This window comes from Jaculus jaculus, chromosome 3, assembly GCF_020740685.1.
Source record: "Jaculus jaculus isolate mJacJac1 chromosome 3, mJacJac1.mat.Y.cur, whole genome shotgun sequence".
Lineage (NCBI taxonomy): Eukaryota > Metazoa > Chordata > Mammalia > Rodentia > Dipodidae > Jaculus > Jaculus jaculus.
In genome coordinates this window covers 174,342,896-174,370,088 of record NC_059104.1, presented here as the reverse complement: position 1 = coordinate 174,370,088, position 27,193 = coordinate 174,342,896, and the positions used below count along the sequence as shown (strand labels likewise).

Below are 27,193 nucleotides of genomic sequence, written 5' to 3'. Positions count from 1 at the left end.
CCTTCTTCACCCTTCCTCCCTCAGAGTGCAGGGCAGGGAGCCTGGTCACCTGTCTCTAACCCCACGCTTCAGCCCCAGCCTGCAAACACCTGATCCAGCGCCAGAGTCTGAGTGGAGTAGAGGCCCGCGAGGTGGGTTGAATGAAGACATCTTTAAGGAGGCTTGCATTCACTCCCTTCCCTTCGCAGCATGCCCTTTCCTCCATCCTCCGAGCAGCGCAAACAAGCCAGGGAGACCGAGTTCTCATCCAAGCCACCCAAGGTGGGAAGGGAGAAAAGGCCAGTGTGCAGAAGGGTCGGTGTCCAAACAAACAAACAAACCTATATAGACAGATAGATAGATAGATAGATAGATAGATAGATAGATAGATAGATAGATAGATAGATACATAGAAACATAGATAGATAGATACATAGATAGATACATAGATAGATAGATAGATAGATAGATAGATAGATAGATAGATAGATAGAGAAAGAGAGAAAGAGAGAGGTAGATAGATAGATAGATAGATAGATAGAGATATAGATAGATAGATAGATAGATAGATAGATAGATAGATAGATAAAGATAGAAAGAGAGAAAGAGAGAGGTAGGCAGGTAGATAGATAGATACATAGATACATAGATACATAGAGATATAGATAGATATGTAGATAGATAGACAGATAAAGAGAGAGAAAGAGAGAGGTAGGTAGGTAGGTAGATAGATAGATAGATAGATATAGATAGATAGAGATATAGATATGTAGACAGATAGATAGATAGATAGATAGATAGATAGATAGATAGATAGATAGATAGATAGATAGATAGATAGATAGAGATCGATCGATCTTGGCATCTGAGAAGCCAGCTCCCGCAAGGCTGGACCTGAGCCCCGCACGCGGACGCGGAACTCTCCAGCCGCTCTTTCCGCAGGAGGCCCAGCCGCCGCCCGCCGGTGTCCGCCGCGCCCGGCCGCCAGGCGGCGCTGCCCAGCTCGCCATGTTGGGCATCTCGCTGCGGGTGGGTTCCCCGGCGCCCGGCGGGAAGATGCGGGCGGGGGCGGGGGCTGGGTGGGGACTCCGCAGCCGCCAGGGGGCGATGGGACAGCGGCCGGCCATGGCCTGAACCCAGCCAGACGCTCGGGGCGGGATGGCCTGGCCTGGCGGAGACACGGGTTCCCCCGGGGCGGGAGGACCAGGCTGCGGCCCGGTCGCGAGTCGGTGGGGACACTGGTGAGCAGGCTGGCCTTGCGGGGCCGCAGGGTGGAGTTGAAGGCGGTTGCTGGGAGACTGGCCACGCCCCTGGCAGGTGAGTACCCAGGAGTGCCCCTTTGCCTACCCTGGGCAGGGATGCTGAGTGTCCCGGGCTCTAAGCGTCAGTTGTGCTCACCCGAAGCAGAGGTGAGGGTGAGGAGTGGAGAGGTGAGCCTTGTCGCCAGCTCTGCTCTCAGCCACAGCCATCTTGCGAGGACACCACAGCCATCCCCTGGGCAAGGGTCTTCTTTCCAGATTGCATGTCACAAGTAATGTCACCACCCCTACACCTGGAGGAGGGGACTGCCAAGCCGTTTCATCTGTTGCCATAGCTGGCAATGGGCAGAAAGAAAGGGCCAGGAGGCAGTGGAGCTCTGGAGCCAGAGTCAGGCCTTGGCCCCAGGGCCGGGGGAGGCATGAGGAACCGCCAGCAGCTGATCTCACCTAGCCTCTGGCCGGTGTGGGCTTAGCTGCCTTGTGTTAGTGCCTTTGCGTCTGCCCGTTTCTTTGCCGCACAGCCTGGAAGTGGGAATTGGCTGGGAAAGACGTACCGTGTCTGGAGCTGCCCAGGTGTGATGAAACCTGAGCCCTGTGTTCACACTGTGTCTGCTAGGACCCGTCCCTGCTGCTGGTCATCACGGTGGTGGGAGTCACGGTGCTCCTGCTGGCCCTGAAGAGCATGAACTCTGGGAAGAAGGATATCACCCTACTGGACCCTGAAGCCAAGTACCCCCTGGTCTTGATTGAGAAGGAGGTAATGGAAGCAGGGGGAATGCTGGCTGGGAAGGTGAGGCAGGTGGTCACCTCGGGGTCAGATGGGATACCTTTCGGGGTATCTGACCCAGCAAGCAACCTCCAGAGCGGACAGAACCTGACTGCTCTCTCTTACCAGCACATCAACCACAACACCCGGAGGTTCCGCTTTGGACTGCCCTCACCGGACCACACCTTAGGGCTTCCCATAGGTGAGTGGGGGTTTGGGGTCAGTTCCAGGCACGGGCCGCTGGAAGCCAGTCACTCTGCTCCTATGACAAACAGGCATCCAGCCTTGTGGTCCGCAAAGGTTGGGCTACTCTGAATGAAGTGAGGGAGGCAGACAGGCTCGGGAAGGTAGCCTCCATTCCTTCACAGCTCATTTTGGACTGCCACAAACATGCTGCCTTGAGCACTCTGAAAGGGGGCCTAGAGTCAGAAGTCAGATCCTGTGGAAGGCTCCTGGCTGGGCAAATCCTTCGACCTCTCTGATATTCATTCTATGAAATGGGACGGGCCTGTCTGCCTATCTCAGTTACGTTAGAGGGTGAAGCGATGGATGGATGTGAAAATTCAGACACTGCTGTGCACATGGGAGGAATGAAAGAACAGACCTCCTCCTACAATCAGGAGGAAAGCCCCGACTATGCGGGAAGTCCTGAGGGAGGGCAAGGTACCCTGTGTGGACTTTCTGAGGAAGCACCAATTGTGAATGCCAGCTTTAAGCCAACCTTGAATTCTGAGTTGACCCACCCCTTGCCAGTAAGTCGGTCATCCCAAGGCGGATGGCTTCAGGGCCCAGGGGTCCAGGGAAGCGTTGTCCAGACTGCTGGTGCTGCTTGCTTCCCCGTAAAGATCCGAACCCTGGCCCTCTCATCGTATGCACAGAGAAAACCCTGACCTCAACTTTGTCAGGTGACGAAATGACAGCTTCCCAGTTCGTCACTTCACCACCTCACAGAGTGCCCCCAGTTCCCTGTGCCTAAGAGTGCTGTGTTCTGTGACCTTCCAGCCTTCTGTCTGGCCTGTCATGGATCCTGTTGGTAGGAAGTTGTAAAAACATGAAAAATCTTGACAAAAGAAATTTCTTAGAAATTGTTCTGCCCTACTTTCTGCTTCGAGCTGGTATTCTTCAGAGAGTGACCCTTATAACTAGTCAGGTCGTGGTCAGTCACTAAGCCAGTGGGGTTGCATGTTTCATGGCTCCCTCAAATATCCAGGCTTGCACCCTGAAGCAACTTCAAAAACCAGCCTCTTGAGTACACTCCTTCCCCCTACCCACTTCCTCTTCTCCTTCTGACACCAATTCTATCTGCATTCACTAGTCTCCCAGGCATACAAAGATTCTATTCTTTCAGAGTCTGGCCTAGAGCTTTCTCCTGCCCCCAGCTGCTGCCCTCATTACGAATTGTTTTGGTCTCTAAAGTCTGCATTTTAGATCCAGAAGTCTGTGTGGCTCAGGCCCTTAATCTGACATTGGGCTGTCGTAGTCCAGACCCATAGGTCTCAGGCCTTCCACATTTATTGAAGGCATGGTATGTCAATGTCCTACCTGCCTTTCAGCAGAGCCATGGGTCAGGATGACACAATGTTCTTGCTTTGTTTGGAGCAGGGTGATCGAGACTCCGGGGCACTGCAGCACCAGTGAGCCCAAGCCCTGTTCTATGCCAGGCGCCAGGACGCAGACGGGTAGTTGTCACGCACTCCCAGACCCCAGCTGGGCATCCAGGTTAGGAAGAAACAAATTTCCTGAATGCAACAGTTTTCTTTACATAAAAAGCATTCCTTTTTTATTTTTATTTTTTGAGACAAGGTCATACTCTTAGCCTAGACTGGCCTAGAACTCACTGTATAGCTCAGGGTAGACTGAAACTCAAGGCAACTTTCTGTGTCGCAGCCTCCCAGGTACTAGGATTATAAGTGTGAGCCACCATGTGGGTTTTTTTTTTTTTTTAATATTCCCCATCCAGCATTTAAAAGATTGTATTTACTTATTTAGTGGACGTGTGTGTGTGTGTGTGTGTGTGTGTGTGCATGCACATGCAGGTCAGAGGACAACTCTGGAGTGTTGGTTCTCCCCAACACTTTGAGTCAGAGTTTCGCATTTTGCAGCTGGGAGGGCCAGACTAGCTGGCCTGTGAGCTTCATGAGTCTCCTGGCTCTACCCCCTGTTGCCATAGGCTTGTATCTGGCTTTAAGTGGGTGCTGAGAGTAAAATCCGGGTCCACAGGCCTTTGGACCTAACTCCTTTAACTGCTGAGCCATCTCCCTAGCCACCTCCTCCAGCTTTAATTAGTACATCTCACTTTGGAAATGACACTGATTATGGCTGGGCAGGCGGCTCATGCTTTCCCTCCCCCCACGTTCTGTGTGGCTCTGAGTAGTGAACCCAGAGCCTTGTGTGCGCTAGGCCAGTGCTTCAGCAGCATACCCAGCCGCAGCGCCATCACGTCGCCTCCATTCTATAGAAGAGACAGGCCAGAGCAGTGAAGTGGCCTGTTGAGGGCACCTTAGCCCCTTTGGAATGCCTGGGTCCTATTTAGGCTTTCCATGCTCAGACTTAACAGTTGATGTCTTTTCTGTAGGTAACTATGTCCATCTCTTGGCCACAATTAATGATGAATTGGTGGTCAGAGCTTACACACCTGTGTCCCGTGATGACGACCAAGGCTTTGTGGACTTAATTATAAAGGTGAGGAGCTGGGTGTTGCTCCGTGGGTAGCATGTTTTCCTAACATGCACAGGCCCTGGGTTTCATCCTTAGTCCCCCATAACACTGGTCATGACAGAGCGTGCCTGGTAAACCCAGCACTTGGGAAGATGAAGCAGGAGGATCACAAGTTCAAGGCCATTCCTGATGACATAAGCATCGGGGGTCAGCGTGACTTAATGAGACCCTGTCTCAAAACAGACAAAGAAATGATGCCCACCACATCCAGCTGCCGAGGATGCATAAATGTTGGGGGGGGGCTTTTTCTCCGAAGCCCTATCAGGGAGCTCCGGAAGCTCACTGAGCAGCAGTGCCAGTCCGTCCTGTGGCATCTGGGGACAGCTCACTGCAACTGCAACAGCAGCGCTTTATTTTCTAGCCATGTGCAGCTGCAGCCAAAGACCTGGGCATGGGAAAACCAAAACGGCCTTGTTTTCCAGATCTACTTCAAAAATGTACACCCCAAATATCCAGAAGGGGGGAAGATGACTCAGTACTTGGAGAACATGAACACTGGGGACACCGTCCTTTGTAGAGGGCCAGCGGGGCGCCTTTTCTACCTTGAGCCAGGTACTCCGTGATTCTCACTAGGTCCCCAACTTGGAAGGTCCCTACAGTAGTTTCATTGTTCTAGAACATCCCTCAGCCCCGTGTCACATGGGCACAGCCTTCAAGAGTTCGCACATTTATTCACGTGAATCCATTCATTTTGCCACCACACATGCCCACTTCATTCCTGAGCTGTATCTGCAGTGTCCTCATCACTGCGTCTCAGGTGCCCGCTGGTTTGGATGATGGGGAGTCCCCCTGATCCCCCAGACTCACCATGTACTTGCTCCTTCCCTAATGTGGTGGAGAGGGCTTCAGGGAGGTTACAAGTTACCTGCAGTGTGCCTCTATATCGCCAAGACACGGGCTGCATTTCCACTTTGTGCCCTGGGATACCACAAGTGGCCGGCATAGCCACCATGGTGGATTCTCTGGTGTAAAACAATGGACACAGCCATGGCCTGTGCCTTAGCTTGACTTGGCTCCCAATGATCCCATGGAAAGTCAGTCAACTTAAGCAGGCTCCCTGACCAGAGCTGCACAAATGACAGGTATCTTTGCATTTCTAGGAAAGCTTGCTATCAAAGCCTACCCAAGCAGCAAGTCTGAGGAAAAACTCGTCTGTCACCTGGGGATGATCGCTGGGGGCACAGGTGAGAGGTTTCTTAGGACTCCATCTAGGGTGTGAACCCTGAAAGCATTCTGACTTCGGAGTTACTCGATCCTAGCGTGGTAATAGGAGGTTCATCCCCTAGCTGTGGTGGTGGAAATATGGAGTGAATGACAGTTGTGGAATTTGACCCTCCTCCCCTCAAACCAATGTGATGACAGCTTGGAAACCACAGGGCACCTCTGAGGTCAGGCTGTGGGGCCAGGCTGGACAGGTTTCACCTATGGTCCAGGTCCTGAACAGCGCTGGACCCACTCCACCCCTTCCTTAAAAATAAGCGGCCGAGGCACCACAGAGATGGCTCAGCTGGTAAGAGCACTTTCTGTAGCACGCACGAGGACCTGAACGTGATCCCCGGCACCTGTGTGCAAAGCTGGGCAGAGCTGCATGTCTGTAACCCCAGAGCCAAGGGACGTGGAGACAGGAGGACCACCCGGGCTCCCTAGGCAGCCAATCTAACCAAAATCATGGGAGCGGGATCAGTGAGACTCAGTCTCAGGGAACTACAACAGAAGAGTGAGAGCGGAGTCTACATCTTCCTCTGGCCCTCTCACACATGCGCACAGGGTGGGCGTATCTGTACACATATGAGGAGATGCATGCAGGTGCCCTGGGTGCTGTTACAGCGATCACATTTACTCTCCATGAACTCTGTCATGCAATGAAGACCCAACACCAAAGAGATTAGAATAATCCTTCGCTCTTGCCATATGAAAAGGAAAGGGGCTTTGACTCTTAAAACAACAACAACAACAAAAATAAATAAAAATAAATGAAGAACTCTTCCCCACTTTAAATTCTGAGGGCAGAAGAAGGTAGAATCAGGGCCAAAGAAAACGCAAGCCACTGCAGGCCGGGTCCTGTGGCATCAGAGTCTGGACAAAACCGACGTGTCCCTCGCTGTGTTCCAGGCATTACACCCATGCTGCAGCTCATTCGCCACATCATCAAGAACCCCAATGACAGGACCATGATGTCCCTCCTCTTTGCCAACCAGGTCAGTTCTGCTGTGGTAGCAGGGAATGTTTGCTGAGCTGGGCTCCGCATTCATTCCTCGCGCACTGACTAAGCTCCCACTGCGTGGGTGCTGGTGGCTATGCGAATCCGAGCCTACTCCACAAAGCCACCAGCAGCTGGAGAAGCTGAGGTCAGGCCTGGTTTTCTGTTTGGTTTTGCTTAACTCTTCTGCCTTTCCAGTCAACCCACCCCCAAGCATGACCTTTCTCCTTCCTTAATATATGTTTCTGCTTTTCTGAACCACATAAGTCAGATGCACAAGGTGGCACATGTGTCTGGTAAAATATTTATTTTTCATTATTACTCAAACTTTCCATTTGCTACTTGTGAACACATGCCACATATTTACATATATATTTATAGATACCATATATTTTTATTTATTTTTATTTTTTGGTTTTTCAAGGTAGGGTCTCACTGTAGCCCAGGCTGACCTGGAATTCAGTATGTAGTCTCAGAGTGGCCTCAAACTCATAGCAATCCTCCTACCTCTGCCTCCTGTGTGCTGGGATTAAAGGCGTGTGTCACCACGCCTGGCTTATTTATTTTTATTTGAGACGGTGGGGGGGGGGAAGAATGGGCATGCCAGGGCCCTAGCCACTGTAAATGAACTCCAGGACACATGTGCCACCTTGTGCATCTGACTTACGTGGGACCTGGAGAATCAAACCTGGGTCCTTAGGCTTCGCAGGCAAGCACCTTAACCATTAGGCAATCTCTCCAGCCCTGTATATATTCTTTATATACATATATGTGTATATGTGTGGGTTTTCCACATAGCATTATCACAAAGGCATTTTCTTCCTACTATCTTTAAATATTTAGAGAGCTGTCGGCATCAAGTTGTACTATAATTCACTGAATCTCCTATATTCAGGTTCTCTTCAGAGTTGATTTCCAAACGGCAAGTCACACACGATGGGCTAAGGCCTGGCTGCTTTTATTTACTGAAACAATCCCAGAAGTGGCACTGCCAGGATACGAGCAAGGAGTGACGATTTAGGCTTGGGCGCTCTCTAGGAACCTGGGACAAGTGACCGCAGGTCTCCTTGGGCTGCAGAGCTCCCCCCCCCCATCCCTTAGATAGTGGCATTGCTCCACTGCGGCTCTTTAGTGGCTGGTTCTTGCAGGAGGCGCTGAGCTTTCACTGAGCTTGGACCAGCTGTACCTGTTAGGTGTGGCTTCTAAGTGTGGAGGCCAGAAGGTGAGTGGAGACTTTTGCACGAAGCGACTGGCCTGTGCAGTCACACTGAACTCCCCTCTCTACCACTCAGTGAGAGTGTAGGTCTGGGCAGCGGCAGGAGCCTTGACCCCACTGAGTCTGTGGGCAAACCTGCAAGCTGAGGTGACAGCTCGCAGAGGAGTGTGCTGACACCTGTGTCCAATGTGGGGAACAGGGAGGCTGTCCCTGGAGAGGAATTTCTACTCTTGTTTCTTTTCTAGACAGAGGAGGATATTTTGCTGAGAAAGGAGCTTGAAGAGATCGCCAGGACTCATGTTGACCAGTTCAACCTGTGGTACACCCTGGACAGGCCTCCCATAGGTATGACCCATGTACCGTCACTTACCATATATCAGCTCCAACTCTTCTTTTTTTTTTTTTTTAAGAAAATTATTTATTTTATGAGAGAGAAAGATTTGGCACACCAGGGCCTCCAGCCACTGCAACAGAACTCCAGATGTGTGCACCATCTTGTGGGCATGCGTAACCTTGTGCACATGCGTCACATTGTGCAACTGGCTTATGTGGGTTCTGGGGAGTCCAACCTGGGTCCTTAGGTTTCACAGGCAAGCGCCTTAACCACTAAGCCATCTCTCCAGCCCTCACCTCCAATTCTGATGCACCTTGAAGGGCTTGTCTCTGGTTTTGTGTTGTGTCTGGTGTTGTTGCTTTGTTGTTATTGTTTGCTTCTCAAGGAGTAGGCCTTGGGCTCTGGGTCTACATGAAATGCAAGAGTTTTCCTGGGAGAGGGCTGGGTGACCTGCTTTACAAGGGTATCAGAGGCGGGTGTCTGATGCATGCCTCGTCTGCATTCCACACGGTGCACATCTGGAGGGACACTGAATCACTGGGATAACCTGATGAACACTCAACCTTACAGCCAGTACACGCTGTATCGAAGATGGTCACTGGCCCCTCATCCATTCTTACTACTGTTCATGGCCACTGTGCCCCTCACCACCCACCGCATCTGGACAAGTCTTCACATGCTGCATCCTGGCTAGCTGCAGCCACCAGCACCACCCGCATCCTTGAGGTTGCATCCTCACATCACTAAGTAGTACCTGTCTTGTCATATAGCTCACTGCCCAGCAGAGGGCACTGCCAGGCTCCACAAACCATCACACCACACCACACCCTATCACCTAACAGCTCCCTTCTCCTCAATGCTTAAAGCTGGCAGACACGAGTCTGAGCCAGGGCAATAAACTAGGAATATGAGACACTCCCATGTCCTCTTTTGGGGCTTGCTTCAGGGAACAGCAGTGCAGACTTCTCAGGCTTTGTAGAGCCTCCTCCCTGGGTCTGGTATCAGGGACAAGTGTGGCACCTAAGGTTTTCCTGCTCCACTTCTTTTCAGGCTGGAAATACAGCTCCGGCTTCATTACAGCGGACATGATCAAGGAGCACCTTCCTCCCCCTGAGAAGTCCACGCTCATCCTGGTGTGTGGTCCACCGGCCCTGATCCAATCAGCGGCTCACCCCAACCTGGAGCTTCTGGGTTACACCAAGGACATGATTTTCACCTACTGACACCTCTCACAATCCTAGCAAGTCTGAGGCTCCCGTTTCTACTGTTTCAGAGTGAATGTGGCTTCACCATGTCAAACTGGGATGTTTTCAAAACCAGTGGTGCTCTTTTGGGTGTAAGCCTAAAAAGAGTTCAAGGTGCTGAGGACAAGTGGCCCAGGCCCCCTAATGCGGAGCTGGAGGAACTTCCTCTTAGTATCTTGCTCCACAGCTCAGTGAAATAAACTCCAGTTCTCTGCAGATGGCCCATAGTGTATGTATGGCTCTGTGGGGAGTGGTCTGAGCACTCAGGACTTGCCCGCCCTTCTTGAGAATTGGTGTGTCTGTGTGCCCACGGAAGGGTGGAACTGGCAATGGTGCCAGAATAGAATTCCAGTGGGGGTCGCATCAACTCCTACTGACCTCCCTTGTTCTTGTCTGCACTGTTCTGCCTTCCAAGTCAGACCTGCAAGAGGACACAGGCACGCAGCCTCCATGTGCACACCTCCTTTTCTTGTGGAACCCTTGAGACAGGAATGGAACAACACGCATCAGATTCACAGCTGGGCTCCAGGAACCTATGCCAGATGCCCTGCATTTTGCACAGGAGGTGGAGACATGGGGCACATTTATTTCCTTTTAGCATCCTCTAAGTGCCAGGCTCCATCCTGGCATGAGGCCAGGGTAGGGTGGTTAAACACAGAAGCTTTTCAACTTGTGTTTTTCCAGAAGGACCGCCTCAAGTTTTATTGCTAAAACGTAGATACAGTGGCCACTATTGCCACCTGCTGTTCGGGGTAGGAACTACACCTCAAGTTTTATTGCTAAAACGTAGATACAGTGGCCACTATTGCCACCTGCTGTTCGGGGTAGGAACTACACCCCGCTGTCCTGTTACATCAATCGGTAGAGCAGCTTCAGCTGGCTTTCATAAAACCCTCCTAACAGATACTGTGGGGCTTTTGTCCCCCCAGTTCCAGAAACAGTAACAGTTTGCCACGCCATTCAGCTGGCAGGTAGCAAGCGTTGGGTTTAAACTTGGGCCTGTCTAATTCTGAGTTCTTCCCCTTCTCATAAAAAGTAGTAGGATGACAGCAGGGCTGTAGGCTGGATGAGTGTGAGCTCAGGGGTACATACATGTGGGGAGGGGGAAAGGGCAGAAGAGGCCACAGAGAAATCTGACTCTGGGGAGCTCTGCAACACAGCCACATCCTCCCATAGGTGACCAAACAGAGGGACGGTCTCCTGGAGGGACTGGGAGGGGCAGCCCAGCTTTATCTCCACACCTGTGCCCAGGGTGCCCTCAGGGAATCCCCTACTCAGAGAACAAAACAGTTGGGCTTCCCAATCAGTGAGCTCCTGCTCTCAGAGAGCTTCCATAGATTCCGTAAATCTGAACATGTTTAGTGCCTGCGTTAAAACATTTCATTGCGGTCATTCTAGTCGCACCCCCCTGGGTGACAGACACCAGTGGTCTAGCTACAAGGCTTTTCTGTTTTGGCTGGAATGGACACAGGGCCTTAGCCCCTACCACCACCTCTTTTTTTTTTTTTTTTTTAAGGCAGAGTCTCACTCTAGCCCACAATGATCTGGAATTCACCATGTAGTCTCAGGCTGGCCTTGAACCCATGGCAGTCCTTCTACTTCTGCCTCTGGAGTGCTGGGGTTAAAGGTGTGTATCACCACCACCCCCAGGCCCTTATTAATTTGCCTGGGCTGGCCAAGAATTCACTTGGCAGTCCAGGCTGTCTGATAACCCTTTATCCTCCTGCCCCAGCCTCCCACAAGCTTGGAGTATAGGCCTGTACCACCGAGCCCCAATGCAAGGCCTTTTGCTCTTGAACTCCTCCTGACCTCACCTGTTGCTTTTTTTCTTACCTGAGCCTCCCACTCCGACCTCATTTTCTAGCCCAACACTTCTCAAATGGGGCAATTTTTGTTCCCCAGGGGACATTTGTTAAAGTTTGAAGATATTTACTGCAACTACAGGAAAGGTGCTGCTGGCATTTGGAGGGAAGGGACTAAAGATGCCCATTGGAGTCTGATCAAAAAGCAACGGGAGGGCTGGAGAGATGGCTTAGCAGTTAAGCGTTTGCCTGTGAAGTCTAAGGACCCCGTTCAAGGATTGATTCCCCAGGACCCACGTTAGCCAGATGCACAAAGGGGCGCACGTGTCTGGAGTTCATTTGCAGTGGCTGGAGGCCCTGGCATGCCCATTCTCTCTCTCTCTTTCTCTCTCTCTGGCTCTTTCTCTGTCTCAAATAAATAAACATAAATAAAAATAAAAAGCAACGGCAAGGCCAGGACTGGGGCTTGCTAAGAACTGCACAGGCTACAGGGGCCTGGGATGGGCACGTGGTGGGGCAGCATGTAACTACTGTTCAGAGCCAAGGGCGGGCAACACCACAGGACACGGATGACTTCCAAACTGGAACAGGAGCAGACGCTGCCTGAGAGACTGGAAGAGATCAGATCTGCACTAGGTCTCTAGTCAGAAGAGGCACTGGGAGAAAAACGATGGCACGAGGAAGGAAGGTTCTGGGCCAAGGGTGTGTGTGAAGGGACGGGGTGGTGGGGCAAAGATTAAGCACTAGGCTCACAAAAGCTGACAGCGGAGAAGGGCCTGGGGTGTTCATCTCTCTCTCCCTCTCCCTCTCCCTCTCCCTCTCCCTCTCCCTCTCCCTCTCTCTCTCTCTCTCTCTCCCTACCTCCCTCCCTCCTTCCTTCCCTCCCTCTCTTTCTCTCTCTCTGTGTGTGTGTATGTGTGGTGGGTGGGATTCTGAAACTGAAGAGTTCGGATTAGAATGGAAACAGGGTGACAGGAAAGATACTCTGAGGTTGGGGTGGAAAATATCTGTAGGTAATGAACTGAGAAGGAAGGGATGGCGCGGTTACAGTCAGTAGATGAAACGAAGCCAGAGCCAGAGCCGTCATGGGGTGGAAGGTAACAGTGACTGGCGGCGAGGGGCTTGGTGGTGGCGATGCCAGTCACTTGAGAGACAGGGAGAGGGACAGGGTCAGAAAGTAGATTTGTCTGGGGAAGACTCTGAGTTGCCAGGAAAAAAAAAAAAAAGAATGTTGAATTTGAGGATGTTCCACTGGGGGGAGCTGTTTAATCAGACTTTGAAATGGAGGCTGGGAAGGGAAAGAGCCTGAGGTTGGGCACTCATGTCTTACAGACTCCTCTGTTAGAAGCGCGCCCTCTGCAGCTGCGAGTGGATGGAGAATCGAGAGGGTGGTAGGAGAAGAGTCGTAGCATTCACAGGCCAGGCTTCCTGGGAGCGGAATGCCAGGATCCTGCGACGTGTCTTCACAGACACTCCACCCAGCTCCGTCAGCACACGGCACACAACAGTCTCCACAACACGCTCCCCTTTGCGCTCAGCGCCTCCCAGCCGTCACCAAGAACAGCATGGGTCTGGGCGTTTGCACCTCATTTCCGCCTCCACGACAGGTCTACAGTCCATGTATAAAAGTACAAAAAGGCAAGAAGCTGCAATGAAGGGCGAGCATGACCGGCGACACGCAGGGACCCCAGGACCACCTCCTAGACACCTGTCCCGTCCCTCGGCCTGGCTTCCGCCAGCAGCCATGCCCGGAGGGGCTCTGCCAGCCCCATCTGGGCTCTGCAAATGGCTGTGTGCCAGGTCCCCATTGAGGCAAACACTCGGGGCCTCACACGTGCCTCTCTGGGCTCTCTGCCATGAAGAATGTCATCTCCAGTCATCAGAGTCAGGGGCAGCCAGGCGGGTCATTCAGCAGCTGGTCCTGGCTCAGCAGAGTCTGAAAGGACATAGCCAAAGGGCAGTGTAAAAGGCTGTTGGTCAGAGCTTCCCTACAGCAAGTCCGAGAGGATCAGCAGGGTAACGGGTGTGGCCCATGTCTGACACCACTAACTCGTGAGCTCCTGGACGACCAGGGTCTGATCATTGGATGAGAACAGACAATACTATTAAGATGAAAACAATCACAGGATAGAGCTCAGTTGTACATGAGCACTTGCCTTGCATGCATAAGCTCCAAGGCTCCATCCTCAGCACCACAGTGGTTTGAGAAAGTAAAAAGAAATCTTAGAGGTAAACTTCCTATCCTAAGGCCACCATAGGCTTCTTAAGAGATCACAGGACAGGATTGTACAGAGCCATTTCAGTGTGTGAGCCAAAAGAAGCCTGTTGCATTAAAGCGACCCTGCTTGGGTGTAGAGTGACTCTCCTGTCTTAATTTAAATAGTCTTCTGCCTGCAGAGATCATCAGCAGAACAGTGGGGCACGGGCATCTGTGTTGACACACTGTCCAGATCCCGGCTCAGGACCTTGATGTCCAGGAAGTAACAGGTCCTGGGAGCTGAGGGGCCTCAAAGACAAATCAGTGCTCTGTGGCTGGCCATTCCCTGCTGGTTCTAGTTAGCCTATGTGCCTCGCAAGGGATTATCGTTACCTCTGCTTCAAAGACACTCAAGGCCCAGCGCACAGGGAGCACGGCACGCCCGGAGTTCTAGAGCTGGCAAGAGGCGAGATGTGAACCATGTCCGCCACATTCTAAAGCTGCTGTTCTTCCCCAGGCCACGCTACTTCCCTACAAACTGGTTTGTTCTCTCGTGTACGGCAGGATCTGACAGCCTGAGGGCATGCTGGTGTCAGAGTGAGGAGCACGCATGTGTCTCACGGGCAGGACAGTGCCCACCAGGCCTGGGTTTCCGGCTGGCTGAACAGATAACAGAGCTGCTGATCGTCTTGTTTCCCCACCAGCTCTGAGCCAGGAAGAGGTTCCAAGACCTGGCATGTTTTAGCTGATCCCAGCTAAAGGCCTGTGAGCGTCCTCATGCCCTTGGTTGATTCAGAGCCCAGCCACAGGCTAACGAAGGAGCCCATGGGTTCTTGTCCACCCCAGGGCTAGCTCAGGCTCTAGCCTCCTAGCCAGCATCACCCTTCCCTCTCTCCCAGCCTTCAGCACACCAAGCTTGCTGTGGCTCCCAGGAACCAGCCCTGACAGGGTCAGCGTCCTACCGTGAGGCGGTGGATGTCTTGGGAGAGGAGCCCTATCTGCGTCACGGTGCCTTCTGAAGGTGCCATCTGCAAAATGGGCGGTATCCTGGTCAGCATACATGAAGGTAGCTGGCAGAGACAGCATGCAAGTCCCATCCAGCTCAGGCTCAGCACCTCTAGGACATGCTCCCCTGGAGGGATGGGCAGGAAGTAACAGGTGGCAGGGCACATGCTGTTTCTGTTCCCAAGGAAAGGTGCCCAGTGTCCTGCAGTGCACGCACACACCGCCTTGGGTGGAGAAGCAGGGCTCAGGCAGGGGCCTGACTTCCACACACATTCAGTGCCCAGTTATTTCCAGGCGCAGAGATAAGCAGGGGCAAAGGCCTCCAGCTTGCTGAACAGCATAACAATTCCCTAAACACAAGCGCCCTGCGATCAGGAAGCATCTTCAAAAAGCTCCTTGCAGCGCACGTGCCTCCCTCCCCAACCTTCACGTCAGGTGCTGCTGGCTTGCGCCTTTCCTAAGACTTGGAGACAGCCTCTGCACACTTAAGAGCCATCAAGTGCAACCCCTTGTAGGCGCAATCACTCAGGTCCACTAAGGGAATGGGACATGAAGCCACGGCCACAAGGCAATTCCATGCAAGGTTTGAAAGCAAGTGTCTGTAGTCTCTCACCAGGACATTAGAAATAAGGGGCGAAGCCCAGCCCGACCCATTGTACAACAGCAATGACTGGGTATCAGCCTCGGGTAACACCTGCCACTCAGCGGCCCTGAGGACCAACACCAAATACCAGCACTGCCAGCTGTAAAGCCTGTGCCCATGCCTCTCACCAGCTGGGCTTCAGAAACAGGCCGTGGCGTCCTGGGACCAGGCACATCCGGGCTGTCTGGCAGCAGTATAGGAAGCAAATCTTAGATCCATCTGGGGCACAGTCAGACTGCCACGAGGGTGGGTCATCAGCCCTGCCCCGATGCCACTGGTTACAACACTGCTGTTATTCTTCTGTAGATGAGACCCAAGGGACCCAGGGGAAGCACACACTGGCCAGCAGTGAATTGGAATTCATGAGCAGGAGCTCGCACTGGCATGGCGCATGTCTCTCCTCAGTCTCCAGCCAGACGAAGTCCATCTGGAGGGCCCATTATCAGCCAGTCAGCCTCTAAATCAAGAGGCCAGCTCTGTTCTGCCTCTGCCAGCACAGACGGCCCATCCCCCAGTAGTTACGAGAAGTGGGCAAAACCTGTGAAAGAGCAGAGTCTTGCCAGCAAGGCTGGCTGCTCATCTCCCCCGTCCTTCACCGGGGCTCATGCTGCTGACGCTGAAACAACTTAGGGTCTGTGCGGTGGTTACCGCCTCCTGTCAGGATGCGCATGGCACCCAAACTTGTCTGCCTTCACAGGGAGGTGGAAACTGAGGCAAAGAGGCCACGGACCTCTTCTGAAGGACGTGAAGAGGTAAGAAAGGGTCCTTTGCTTGTTTCATCTCCCTTGACACATGCTGGGCGTGCGCCTGACAGAGAACTGGGTTGAGTGCCGCAGGCTTTTAAAGCAGGCCACCAGAAGCGCCCCGGCACTAGCCGCATCTAGCCTTCTTCTCCCCAGAAGATTAAAGATAGGTCACACTGTTTACTTTCTACATAAATACTGTTTTTTTTATTTCCAGAAAGTAGTGAACATCCCTATAGTAATGCACACCCCAATTTTACTGTCACCATGGAGGAATCTCTGCTATTGTCCCTTTGTTCTCAGCTAAGTCTCTGTGGCCCACAGATTGAAGGCACTGAGGTGTCTGAGAGCTGAGCCTCTTGGGACAGTCCAGGGTCTCAAGATCTGCATCCACATTCATGTGTCTTGAGCTGAGGATGGATGTTAAGGATTGCTAAACCCGGGCAGGTGTCTTCCCTTTGAGTCCACCTTTGGCAACAGTCCCCAAAGCCTGGCCCCTCCACAGAGGTGTAACTTGGAGTCCTGGCCCAGGGAAGAGAGACTGGCCCAGGGGTACACAGTTGCTGGGAATGTTCTCTGCAAGTCATGCGCAAGGGTGGGGGTGAGGTGCGGTTACATGGCGGCACACACAGTGTTACTGTGAGCTCTCAGTGCGTAGAGCGGACAGGTGACAAAGGTGTCAGCTAATCTGTCCCACCTGGTCCAGCCCATCCAGTTCAGGGGTGTCAAGGGGACTGAGACCCCGGTAGCCACTGTAGACCCTGTGGTTGTCACTGACAGTATCACTGGGATCCATAGGGCAAATGTAGTCTGTTGATTCATCAAACTTCTTCTTCCTCATGTTTCCAAAGTGTGAAAATCCAAGTTTCCTAGGCTAAAACACAGCAAACACATGAGGATGAGAAGCAGCTACAAGGCCAGTGTGCACAGATGACTGACAATACAGTTCAAAGCAGGCCCAGCAGGAAAGACATCAGACAGAGTGCTTTTGGGGATCAAACTTCCTGTAGATATAATTTCTAGGCTGAAGAAAGGCCAACAGGTGAATAACCTTGAACCAGAAGAGCTGTTCCTCCTGATACGCAAACCCTGCTGTCTCAACAGCAACCTTCCCAGTTGCCAAGAGGGACTCAGGGGCTCCTGGGGAAGGGGTACAAGGGACAGCCACCGGCACATAGGGGAGCTGCACCCAGAGCTCATGAGACCACTGGACAGTGGAGGTCTGAGCAGGTGTTGCAGCTGGACCTGATGCACCCATGTGCTGTCTGGAGACAGGGCCAACATGGCCTCCAGAAGTTGTCTGCTGGCCTGTGGTCCGGAAAGGACATGGTCTGAGGATGGTGTGACTCAGGCTGGGCTTGTTATGTTCTGAGAGCCCAGGGCTTGATGAGGGGCTGGGTTGACATGAGGCCCTTGGTTTGGCTCATGCTGGTCACGTAAAAGCAGGACCAGCTGCCGTGGGAGTCAGCTTTGTGGAATGCAGACGGGCCTGACTGAAAGGAACCCAGACCCAGGACTCATCCGCTTTGCCATACTGGAGTAGAAGATGAACTCACAGCTTCCTAAAAACGGGATACGTTCTGCATGTGCTTCTGTGCTCAGAAACCTGTTGTCTCTTCCTGGGATTCAAGCCAGGCAGGGAATGGGTCTAATCAAGACGAACAGACCACAGATCAAACTCCTGCGGAGCAACAAGACTGCCAGCATGGGTTTGGCCCCAGGCACTGAGCTAGCAGCTGCTCACCAGAACGGCCCGCAGGGAGCCCCTGGGGCCCACCCAGAAAGAGACTCTGACAGCTCACCCGGACTTTGGCTGTGGTGGTCAGTGGTGTGTATGCTGGAGAGGACATTTTATCTCGCTTTTCCTGCTCAGCCTCAGGACCAATCAGGGCGTTGAATTTAGTGGTCAGGTGGCGCCTGAGGAGGGTCTTCTGGGGCGGGATGTTGAGAAGCATGGCCAGGGTGTCCCCAGTGAAGCGTGGCTCCAAGATCTAAGAAGAAACCACAAACACAGCCAGTGGCCATCACAGATGGCAGCAGGAAGTTGTCAGTGAGAGGTCGGTTCCTTGGACCTTCAGATCATGGGCTGAAGATCCCCATGTGTCCTGTGTCCCTTTCTCCTCTCTCCCAGCACAAGGCCTGACTAGACACTAACACATTTGTTGACTCGCCAGTTCATCCTCACAAGCTGCCAGAGAACTGGGACTTCCTTGATAAGACTGTTTCCCAGTCTCCTGGGGATGACTTCTAAGCCCCCCACCTCCATACTTCCCCTCTGGCTTTGACACTTGACAGAGCTAAGAAGTGATAAAGATCACATCTTAGCAAGCAGGAAATTGCATCTGGTGTCCTCCCCCTCACTTCCCCAGCACTGGCATTCCTATAGGAACAGGTGGAGCTGCCTTGCTCAAGGCTGATCTCATGCAACTCTACTACCCAGAATCCTCTGGGCCTGAAGCTGAGGAAGTCCTTACAGACGCCACCTTGTTTCCATTAAGGCACACTTATTGTCAACCATAAATTACCAAAATAGTTTGAGATTTCAAATTATATGAAATGGTTCCAATGAAATATCTAGTCTTTGCACTCAAATGTGGTGTCTGGCCCTCAGGAAGGTTTTTTTTTCTTTTGGGGGGGGTGGAGTTAGTTTTGAAATATCCCCGTCTGTGCCAGGGCAGGTAGGCAAACCCACAGAGCCACTCACAATGAGCCCTCCATGGACACCACTCCCTCGAAGGTTGGGTGCATACTCTGCCAGGTCCACGGATCGCAGCCACTCCATTACTCTGTGGTTGGACCACTGTACAACTTCTGAAGGAGAAAGGTTACTCTGTGACAGGGAGGAGGAGGAGGAGAGTGAAGATGTTAGACTTCATCAATCCTGCCATGGTCCTCTGTCTGGTGAGCCCCTGTGCAAACCCTTGCCCAAGAGGCTTTGTCAGCAAAACACTCATGTCTAGCAACACAAGCCAACCAAACCGCTTGCCTGAGTACCTGCCTAGTCCTAAGAAACAGAGCTGTGTGTGCCTAATCCTTCAGCATCTTCTACACTGAGTGAGCTGAATCCAGAATGCTGTCACTTTCTAGTTTTCTAGCTAACTTTGGGACAAACAAATGTAGGCATGTGATTTTTTTTTTAATTCAATAATCCAACAGAATTTTAAAGATGCAATTATAAGCCAAGAGCTTTGTAGAGAAAAGATCTCCCCGGTGTGGGCAAATGTTTATTTGTTAAGATACTGGTGTCTATGTGTTTTCACATGACCTCATGGTCTTCAAGAAGCCCAGCACTGCATCTCATAAACAGGAGGTATAAGCAAAATGAACTGGTGAGAGGTGGGAGAAGGCAGAGATAGGCATTTAAAATCCCCCAGGAGCCAGAGTTAAACCTGGCTCCCAGGAACAGATGAAGGAAGGTTAGGGTGACTGACAGTCATTCAGTTTGGAACCCACCAAAAACTCCGAGACAGAATACTGTGGGATACTTCATTCACCAGGACGTGGGCTGCTGTGTTCACCTGCATTACTTCTTCTCTAGCAATACCTGCTCGGGGACCCTGTGTACTTGGGCTACAGGTTGGTTAACATGGTGCCTACAAATAGAGGATCCCCCTCTGAACTGTCTGGTTCCTTTTGCAGTCCTTGTCCCTCCTTGTTCCCCTGGCTCTGCTCTCCTCAGTCAACATGGACACACACATTTCCATTTTGTTGCTCCCTTCTTCTCTCCTTCACACCATCTCATCTCCATTAGTCTCTGATGACTCTGAAAGACCCATGCCACTGTTCTCTGGCCCACAGCACTTCTCTCCCCTAACTGAAGGTGGGAGAACAGAGGTCTCGTACTTACTGCTGGATACAAAGTACAAGCAATTAGGGGTGTTTTGGGTATCAGAATCCCAAGCCCAGTGGTCTAAAATGTAGCCATATTGTAATCACATCATACTTAGTGTACCACACTCGGTATTTTGAGTGCTCAGCTCTGGGGTACCGCACCTCGTCGGCCGGCCTTCGGTGCAGGCAGTGGGGGTTGAACTTGTTGACATGAAGCACGTGAATGGCACACTTGATGCTGAGATGATGCAGCTGGCTGGTGACTTTTAAGAAGAGTAGATCATTCTGGAAGAGAAAAGTTTTAGTGATGAACCAGTTTCCAAAATTACAAAGGACTGAAAGGTTCTTTCCAGATCAAACACAGACACATCTGTAGTTCAGAAAGGTACAGACAGACACCTCAACAACTTTCTCTTATCATGATGGCTTGCACTTGGCTCCTTGGGATCTTTTAGGTGAAGAACAGTACTATTTCAAGCCCTTAAGAATATGAGGAAGGGCTAGAGATATGGCTCAGCAATTAAAGGTGCTTGCTTGCAATGCCTGATGGCCTGGGTTCTATTTCCTAGTACCCACATAAAGCCAGATGCACAAAGTGACTCATGTGTCTGGAGTCTGTTTGCAGTGCCCATTCTTTCTCTCTGCTTGCAAATAAATAAATACATAATTTTTTAAAAAGACACTATGAGGGCTGGAGAGATGACTTAGCAGTTAAGGTGCTTACCTGCAAAGCCAAAGGACCCAGATTTGACTCCCAAGGACCCATGTAAGCCAGATGCACAAGGGGGTACACACATCTCAGAAACAAAGGAACCCTTTAGGATGGACACCTATAACTAAACTGTTTTGTCCGTAGGATTCAACACTATTTTTAGGAAATTACTTAGAAAACTAGAAAGAGAGTCTATTCCCCAACATGAAAAGAGGAAAACCCCAAGTCAACAGCTGTACTTCAATTACTAATAAAACACTAGGGGACTTCACATTAAAATCAATAAAAAGACCATATATAAAATTATTCGTGCTCATTAATAACACTTGCTTGAGAGATATATTCAGAATAAAGGAGTGATAAAATAAAAATAAGTAGTATAGATACTAGTTCATTTGCAGTGGCTGGAGTTCCTAGTGTGTCCATTCTCTCTCTCTCTACCTGCTTATTTCTGTAACTTCTCTCAAATAAATAAATAAAATTATATATATGTATATATATATAAAATTAAAAAATACTATGAGAGAGAGGTAGAATCAAGTTTAAAATAACAACCATGGGCATGAGTACTGCCAAAAACATGTAAAATACTTCAGGAAAAACCTTACCACAGTTAGGTATTGCAGCATTCGCCCATCAACTCTGGATTCATGAAACTGGTCTTTGTACTGGGGTAAGCCAATATCATCGAGCCACCCTACAAAAGCATAAAAACAGATGTTTTAGGAGACATGAGAATAGATGAATTGGGGTGCCAAGGAGAAAAAAAGAGCAGAGAATTATCACTCTGAGGCTCCAGTTTTATTCCTCCAAAGGTTTAGCAAGTCAACTGTCCTTCACAAGGAGACTACTGTTTTTGAAACATGCATTCAAAAGGGAAATTCTCTCTGACCTTAAGAAATGCCAGGAACATTCTTAATAAATATATGCCCGTCCTTACGTGTCACCCAAATGTGGTCTAGCAGTGCAGACTTCTCTTCCTGCTTCGTATTGATGGCTTTCACTGCTAAAACCAGCTTCTTCCTGTGGAGCGGGTGCTTAATTCCCAGTTCCTGAAATTCAAATATGAAGGCCAGGTGTGAAGTTTTGGCAAACAACTTGGTCCTCACAGGATGCAGTGTCAGGTTGGAGATGTCCTGGGAGGTTGGCAATGCAATGATTTCGGCATAGTGCCCTGGCATCCCAAGCTGCTGCTAGGAGGGCATCGCAGCCGTGCCTGTCCATCCTCTAGTGTCCACCTTCAATGATGACCGTGCATTGACGTGGAGAGAGAAATGGGAGCCTCTTATGCCCATGCTCAACTCTTACCTTTTCCATGTCCTGAGGGGTAGCTGTAAGTAGCGTGTGGCCTGACGTCACCCACTGCCTGGCAAAGATCACGTACTGGGCCAGGCCAAAGTCCTCCAGCCACGCACACACACGCTCTGTGGTCCACTGGGCGAAGGGGGCGTTGGCGTCACTGGGAAAGAGCATGCGCCTGTTAGAGGGGAGCCTAAAGTTCTGCTTATGATAAAGTCTCAGAAACAAAGGAACCATCTTTACAAAATGACCCGGATAATGAAATGAAGATGGAGGAAATTGTAATATAATCCACATCAGGCTTGCAGGCATCTGCAATCTGTGGCCCAACACAAAACTGTAAACTTGAAATATTACAAGAGGGGCTTAGAGAGATGGCTTAGCAGTTAAGCACCTGCCTGTGAAACCTGAGGACTTAGGTTCAAGACTCCATTCCCCAGGACCCAACATAAGCCAGATACACAAGATGGCACATGCATTTGGAGTTCGTTTGCAGTGGCAGGAGGCCTTAGTACACCCATTCCCTCTCTCCCTCTCTCTCTCTCTCTCTCTCTCTCTCTCTCTCTCTGTCTCTTTCTCACTTTCTCTCTCAAATAAATAAATAAAAATATTTTTTAATTATGAGATTATTTTCTTGCACTTTTATAACTCAGTACATGGTTCTCAAGCATTAACTTTGTAGGTGACGTCATGTCCCAATATGAAAAGGCTGGACATCCTGAGAACATGGCTTGTGTTCTACCTCCAGCTAAGTCTACATGACCCTCACGAGACTGTCTACTGTCTATAGCAAAATGCCACAATCCCACAGAAGGAAGCCTTTAGGATGGACACCTATAACTAAACTGTTTTGTCCGTAGGATTCAACACTATTTTTAGGAAATTACTTAGAACACTAGAAAGAGAGTCTATTCCCCAACATGAAAAGAGGAAAACCCCAAATCAACAGCTGATACTTCAATTACTAATAAAACACTAGGGGACTTCACATTAAAATCAATAAAAAGACCATATATAAAATTATTCGTGCTCATTAATAACACTTGCTTGAGAGATATATTCAGAATAAAGGAGTGATAAAATAAAAATAAGTAGTATAGCTATTAGAAAGGTAGAGATAAAAGAAAGTGATATACAAATGCAAAAATAAATTTTGTACATATTACTCATGCAGATGTTACTATTTTTATTAAAACCATTAGAAAATCCACACCCACATCAACCGAAATCGTGAGCTGTCTAGGAATTGCTTTAACAAGGACCATGTGGGCTTTGCGGCTGTGTAGGAGGCCGGGTGAGGGCGGAGTGAGGGGATGTGGTCGTTGAGTTCTCAGCTGAGCCACATGGAAAAGGACATGAATAAATGAGGACTCAGATCACGTACCTCGACAGGGTGACGAGGTATTAAAAGCCATCCATTCTCAACGACATCAATTTTTCATTAAACTGTAAATGTAATGACACATTCAAAGTCTTTTTTTTTTTTTTTTTGGTTTTTCAAGGCAGGGTCTCACTCTAGTCCAGGCTGGCCTGGAATTCACTCTGTCATCTCAGGGTGGCCTTGAACTCACAGCGATCCTCCTACCTCTGCCTCCCAAGTGCTGGGATTAAAGGCATGTGCCACCATGCCCGGCTACATTCAAAGTCTTGACAGTATAGGGAAGGTGGACACAGCAATGCTATGTTCTTTTTTTAAAAGAATAAATGGAGATTGATGGGGTCTCAAAGACTAGATATTCATAAAAATTCTGTTCTGGGAAAGACTGGTTCTCTTCTGGCATCCACGGGGGGTGGGGGTGATGGGCTGGAAGGCCCTCACAGGTCACAGGCTCTGAGGTTACTCATACTTTAAGCCAACCCACACAGCAAGAAACAAATTATTGGGGCTGGGAATTTGGCTCAGTGGGGAAAGTGCTTACTGCACCAACATGGGGACCTGGGTTCAAAATCCCAACTCAGACATAAAAGCCGGGCATGGCTGTATTCACCTGTAATGCTAATGCTGGGAAGCAGAGCCAGGAGGATCCCCAAAGCTCGGCCACCAGCTAATCTAGCTGAATCAGGGCCCAGGGTTCAACTGAACCACTGATGTTTTCCAGCCTCTTCTGGTTGCATCTGCCATGCGTGGATACAGAAGGCTGATTGCACCCCTAACACACAGGCATTTCTACAAAACATTCTGTAGATGTTTGTGAGCACCTGGCTAAGCTGTGTGTCCTAAGTGAAGGAGCTCCTTAAAGGGACACAGCAAGAAAATACCATTCTAGAACGAACAAGGAGCCCAGTACTGAGCACTCCTACACTGGAAGCTGGCTTAGTGAGTCAATGTCAAATAGGTACAGGTGCAGATGATAAAAACATAAAATCTGGGCTTCCCTCTATAAGAAACGTGTAAAATTTAAATATAAAATGAGTGAATATTTGGGGTGAGAAAACAAATCACAAAAGTTAAAAACTTAACAAAACTAAAATGCATGGTTTATAAAAATGAGGCTTCTAGTAAATTAATAGCTAGCTAAGGCTTTCCAGTGCTCCTTCCTCTCTCCTCGCATGAAGGTGTGCACTCTTGGACAGCTTCTTCCAGTGGCCACAACTCTGTAGTATTTTCTATGGGGACAGAAATTGACTCAGTGTGTCTTCTAGCATGACTGCCAAGCTATTTTTTTTTTTTTTATTCTAAGAACTGAAGTCAGGTTCAGTTTTATAATTTATAATCTGGATTATCATGTGCATTTTTAGACCCATTGGTTAAATTTAGAAAAACTGCCCAGTGTCTTTTATAAGGAGTGGCGAAACTACACCAAGTTGAGGTTTTCCAGTGTTGGCGCCAATCAGAGACATTCTTTGGGCTGACAAAAGCCAACAACTGGTACTCTGCAATGTGTGTGGGGGCCAGAGTTGATGTCACTGTCTATCCCTCTTCTACCTGGTTTGTTTTTGAGACAAGGTCTGTGTCCTTGGGGCTGTAGCGTAAGTTTTATGTCATCCTTGTTGATGTCAGTACACAAAACATGTAAAAAGAAACTGTAGCCTTTTTATAGTGTGTTCATATGAGGCACTTTGTGTAATAAACTAGGAGCCTATTCGCTACTTCTACGTGAAATTTATCTCCTGCTTTCACTGCTTTTGGTAGGATCTGACATTGTTTTTTCTTAAGTTATAATTTGTTTTTGCTTTGTTACTTTGCTTTCTTTTGTATGGTTGGTTTTCAGTATGATAGGGCCTCAACTCTATGTAGTCCAGCTTGGCGTGGAACCCATGAAGCATCTTAGGCTAGTCTTGAACTCCTAGGCAACCCTCCTGCCTTGGCCTCCTATGTGCTAGAATTATAGGCATGAGTCACCATGCTCAGATTCATAGGTTTTTGTTTGTTTGTTTGTTTGTTTTTGCATGTGTTGGTATATGTACATGTATGCTTGTGTCTGTGTAGGCCAGAGGTTGATGTCAGGTGTCTTTCTCTACCACTCTTCCACCTTTTTAATTTAATTTAATTTAATTTAATTTTAGGCAAGGCCTTTTGCTGAACAATAACTCCCTTATTAAGCAAGGTTAGCTCGCCAGAGTCCTGCCCTCATCCCATCCCATCCAGCACTGGCCTTACAGGTGCACACAACCATGCCCAGCTTTTATGTGGGAGCTGGGGACTTGAACTCAGGTCCTCAAAGTACTTGTGCAGACAGCACTTTACCCACCACATTATCTCCCCAGCCTCTATAATTTGTTCCGTCAGGTGAAAATGTCTCTCAGTAACAAGACTCATTCTGTAATGTTTGCTTCACGAGTGCTTAGGTTTACATTTCATTCATGTTTGCATTTCTGGAAATTGGGGGGTGGTTCTATATAGAGGGACATTTTAATTCTGAAAGGAAGAAATAAGTGTTTCTGAGGTTGTAATTTGAAAACCACTGTCTTGCAGACAGTCCAAGCCAAACTAGAGCTCTGGTCCTCATCTAGACATCTAGGGGTGTCCCATCACTTGCTGTTTTGTGTGTCCTCCTCAAGTTGTTCCCATAACATCAGGCCCTGCAGCTCCTCAGCTTCTCTCAGAGACAGGCTCTCCTAAACCCTCCGCCAGGGCCACCACGGCTGAGCACGCTAGAAAGTCGGTCCGTGATAATGCAGAAGGTGCCTTTCATATTCAGCCAAGCCACTTATTTTATTGACAGGTTCCAAGCAACTTTCCAAGTTGTAGTGAAAGCGCTGTAACGGAGACTATCAAACATGCCACTCTCGTAGTGGAGGGCACAGGGCACACTCACAACTGCACACACTTCACTAGCAAGTACGTTCCTGACAGGGGAGAATTTATTTTGACTAAGCATTTGAAAGAGGCAAATTTCCTGCTTAGGATTTTGCATGTCTGATGACTGTAAGAAAAAAAAAAATCCTACAGAATGGATTTTGGTTTTATACAACTTCAAGTACTGTTTTGTTTCCACTACCCCAGACTTTAGTGCATAGTGCCAAAGGACACACTCACACTTGGGTGTGAGCTCTGGTTTGCAGCTTTGATCAAAATGCTGGCCAGCTAGGCACAACGGAAAATAGGTGGAATCATAAAAACCACTGAAATACTCCATAGCTAGTCCACTAACCCTAACGAAATAACATATGAAGCGACTGCCAATCAGATTCACAGCTACTAAGCTCAAACTAAGTGCATCTCCACCTCAACTCCCCTTTAGCCAGCTTCCCCAGAACTCCATGGCTGTCCCATTATCACCACCTGTGTGGTGAATAGATGTCCTCAGGTAGACTTGGGAGTTTTATGAAGGCACCTTGGATTTACAGCTACCTGGCTGAAGGAGGTGTCACTGGGAATGGGTCTGAATTCCAGCCTGACAGATGCACAGTGCCTGAGGCTCCTGGAGTGGGCCTGGGGGCTCGAGGAAGGGGGGGGGTTGCTTTTCTCTGTCTGTGTGGATCTATGAAAGGCAACTAGCTTCTTCTACCATTACGGAACTTCCCCAGGGTCTGTAAACTTCAAATAATTTCCCTCCCTCCCATCACTGCGTTTGCTTTGGAGGGTCATCCAGCAACGTGAAGCTGAATGCAGCACCATGTAAGGACTAGTTTAGATCAAGTGAAAATTAGAGGTTAAAAAAAAAGTCAGTGTTAAAGCTGTATGCCTGCATTAACAGAACAATATTTATGAAACATGTTCAAGGCACATGGCTCAACACATGCCTGGAGCTTCTCTGGAACTGGGAAGGATCCCACATGGGTAAGCCCCTGTTAGATTGAG

The 27,193-nt window shown here is 49.6% G+C and overlaps 2 protein-coding genes across 8 annotated transcripts in view; one reads left to right on the top strand and one right to left on the bottom strand.

The window, feature by feature from the left end:
* Positions 1 to 1,171: 1,171 nt before the first annotated feature.
* On the top strand, positions 1,172 to 9,932 carry LOC101607106 (NADH-cytochrome b5 reductase 2). 2 transcript variants are annotated; one of them, XM_004650903.2, is made up of 9 exons: positions 1,172 to 1,296; positions 1,855 to 1,995; positions 2,134 to 2,206; positions 4,580 to 4,686; positions 5,145 to 5,274; positions 5,823 to 5,906; positions 6,835 to 6,920; positions 8,384 to 8,483; positions 9,523 to 9,932. In XM_004650903.2, the coding sequence occupies exons 2-9, from the start codon at positions 1,921 to 1,923 to the stop codon at positions 9,693 to 9,695; spliced, it is 828 nt and encodes a 275-aa protein (XP_004650960.2). In that variant the 5' UTR covers positions 1,172 to 1,296; positions 1,855 to 1,920; the 3' UTR covers positions 9,696 to 9,932. The 2 variants fall into 2 exon arrangements, with proteins under 2 accessions (XP_004650960.2, XP_045001830.1); XM_045145895.1 differs by having other exon boundaries at positions 1,185 to 1,296; positions 1,760 to 1,995.
* Positions 9,933 to 12,778: 2,846 nt separating this feature from the next.
* The window catches only part of Ppfibp2 (PPFIA binding protein 2), a 168,791-nt gene continuing 154,376 nt past the window's right edge, over positions 12,779 to 27,193 (bottom strand). For 5 of the 6 annotated variants that reach the window (XM_045145271.1, XM_045145272.1, XM_045145273.1 and 2 more), the window contains 7 exons: positions 21,958 to 22,108; positions 21,590 to 21,701; positions 21,258 to 21,346; positions 20,100 to 20,222; positions 18,811 to 18,936; positions 17,909 to 18,097; positions 16,286 to 16,980 (listed from right to left, as the gene is read on the bottom strand). In XM_045145271.1, the coding sequence (XP_045001206.1) occupies positions 16,786 to 16,980; positions 17,909 to 18,097; positions 18,811 to 18,936; positions 20,100 to 20,222; positions 21,258 to 21,346; positions 21,590 to 21,701; positions 21,958 to 22,108 (985 nt within the window). In that variant the 3' untranslated portion in view covers positions 16,286 to 16,785. Of the gene's footprint in view, positions 13,455 to 14,677; positions 14,744 to 16,285; positions 16,981 to 17,908; positions 18,098 to 18,810; positions 18,937 to 20,099; positions 20,223 to 21,257; positions 21,347 to 21,589; positions 21,702 to 21,957; positions 22,109 to 27,193 lie in introns of those variants that run through there. The other variant, XM_004650904.2, reaches the window with a different exon arrangement.

What these genes read in the sequence shown, in the direction of transcription:
- LOC101607106 (XM_004650903.2), top strand. Translation starts at nt 1,921, where the DNA reads ATGAACTCTGGGAAGAAGGATATCACCCTACTGGACCCTGAAGCCAAG. An exon ending in TGGTCTTGATTGAGAAGGAG is followed by an intron (nt 1,996 to 2,133) that starts GTAATGGAAGCA and finishes CTCTCTTACCAG; the next exon opens with CACATCAACCACAACACCCG. An exon ending in CCCTCCTCTTTGCCAACCAG is followed by an intron (nt 6,921 to 8,383) that starts GTCAGTTCTGCT and finishes TTTCTTTTCTAG; the next exon opens with ACAGAGGAGGATATTTTGCT.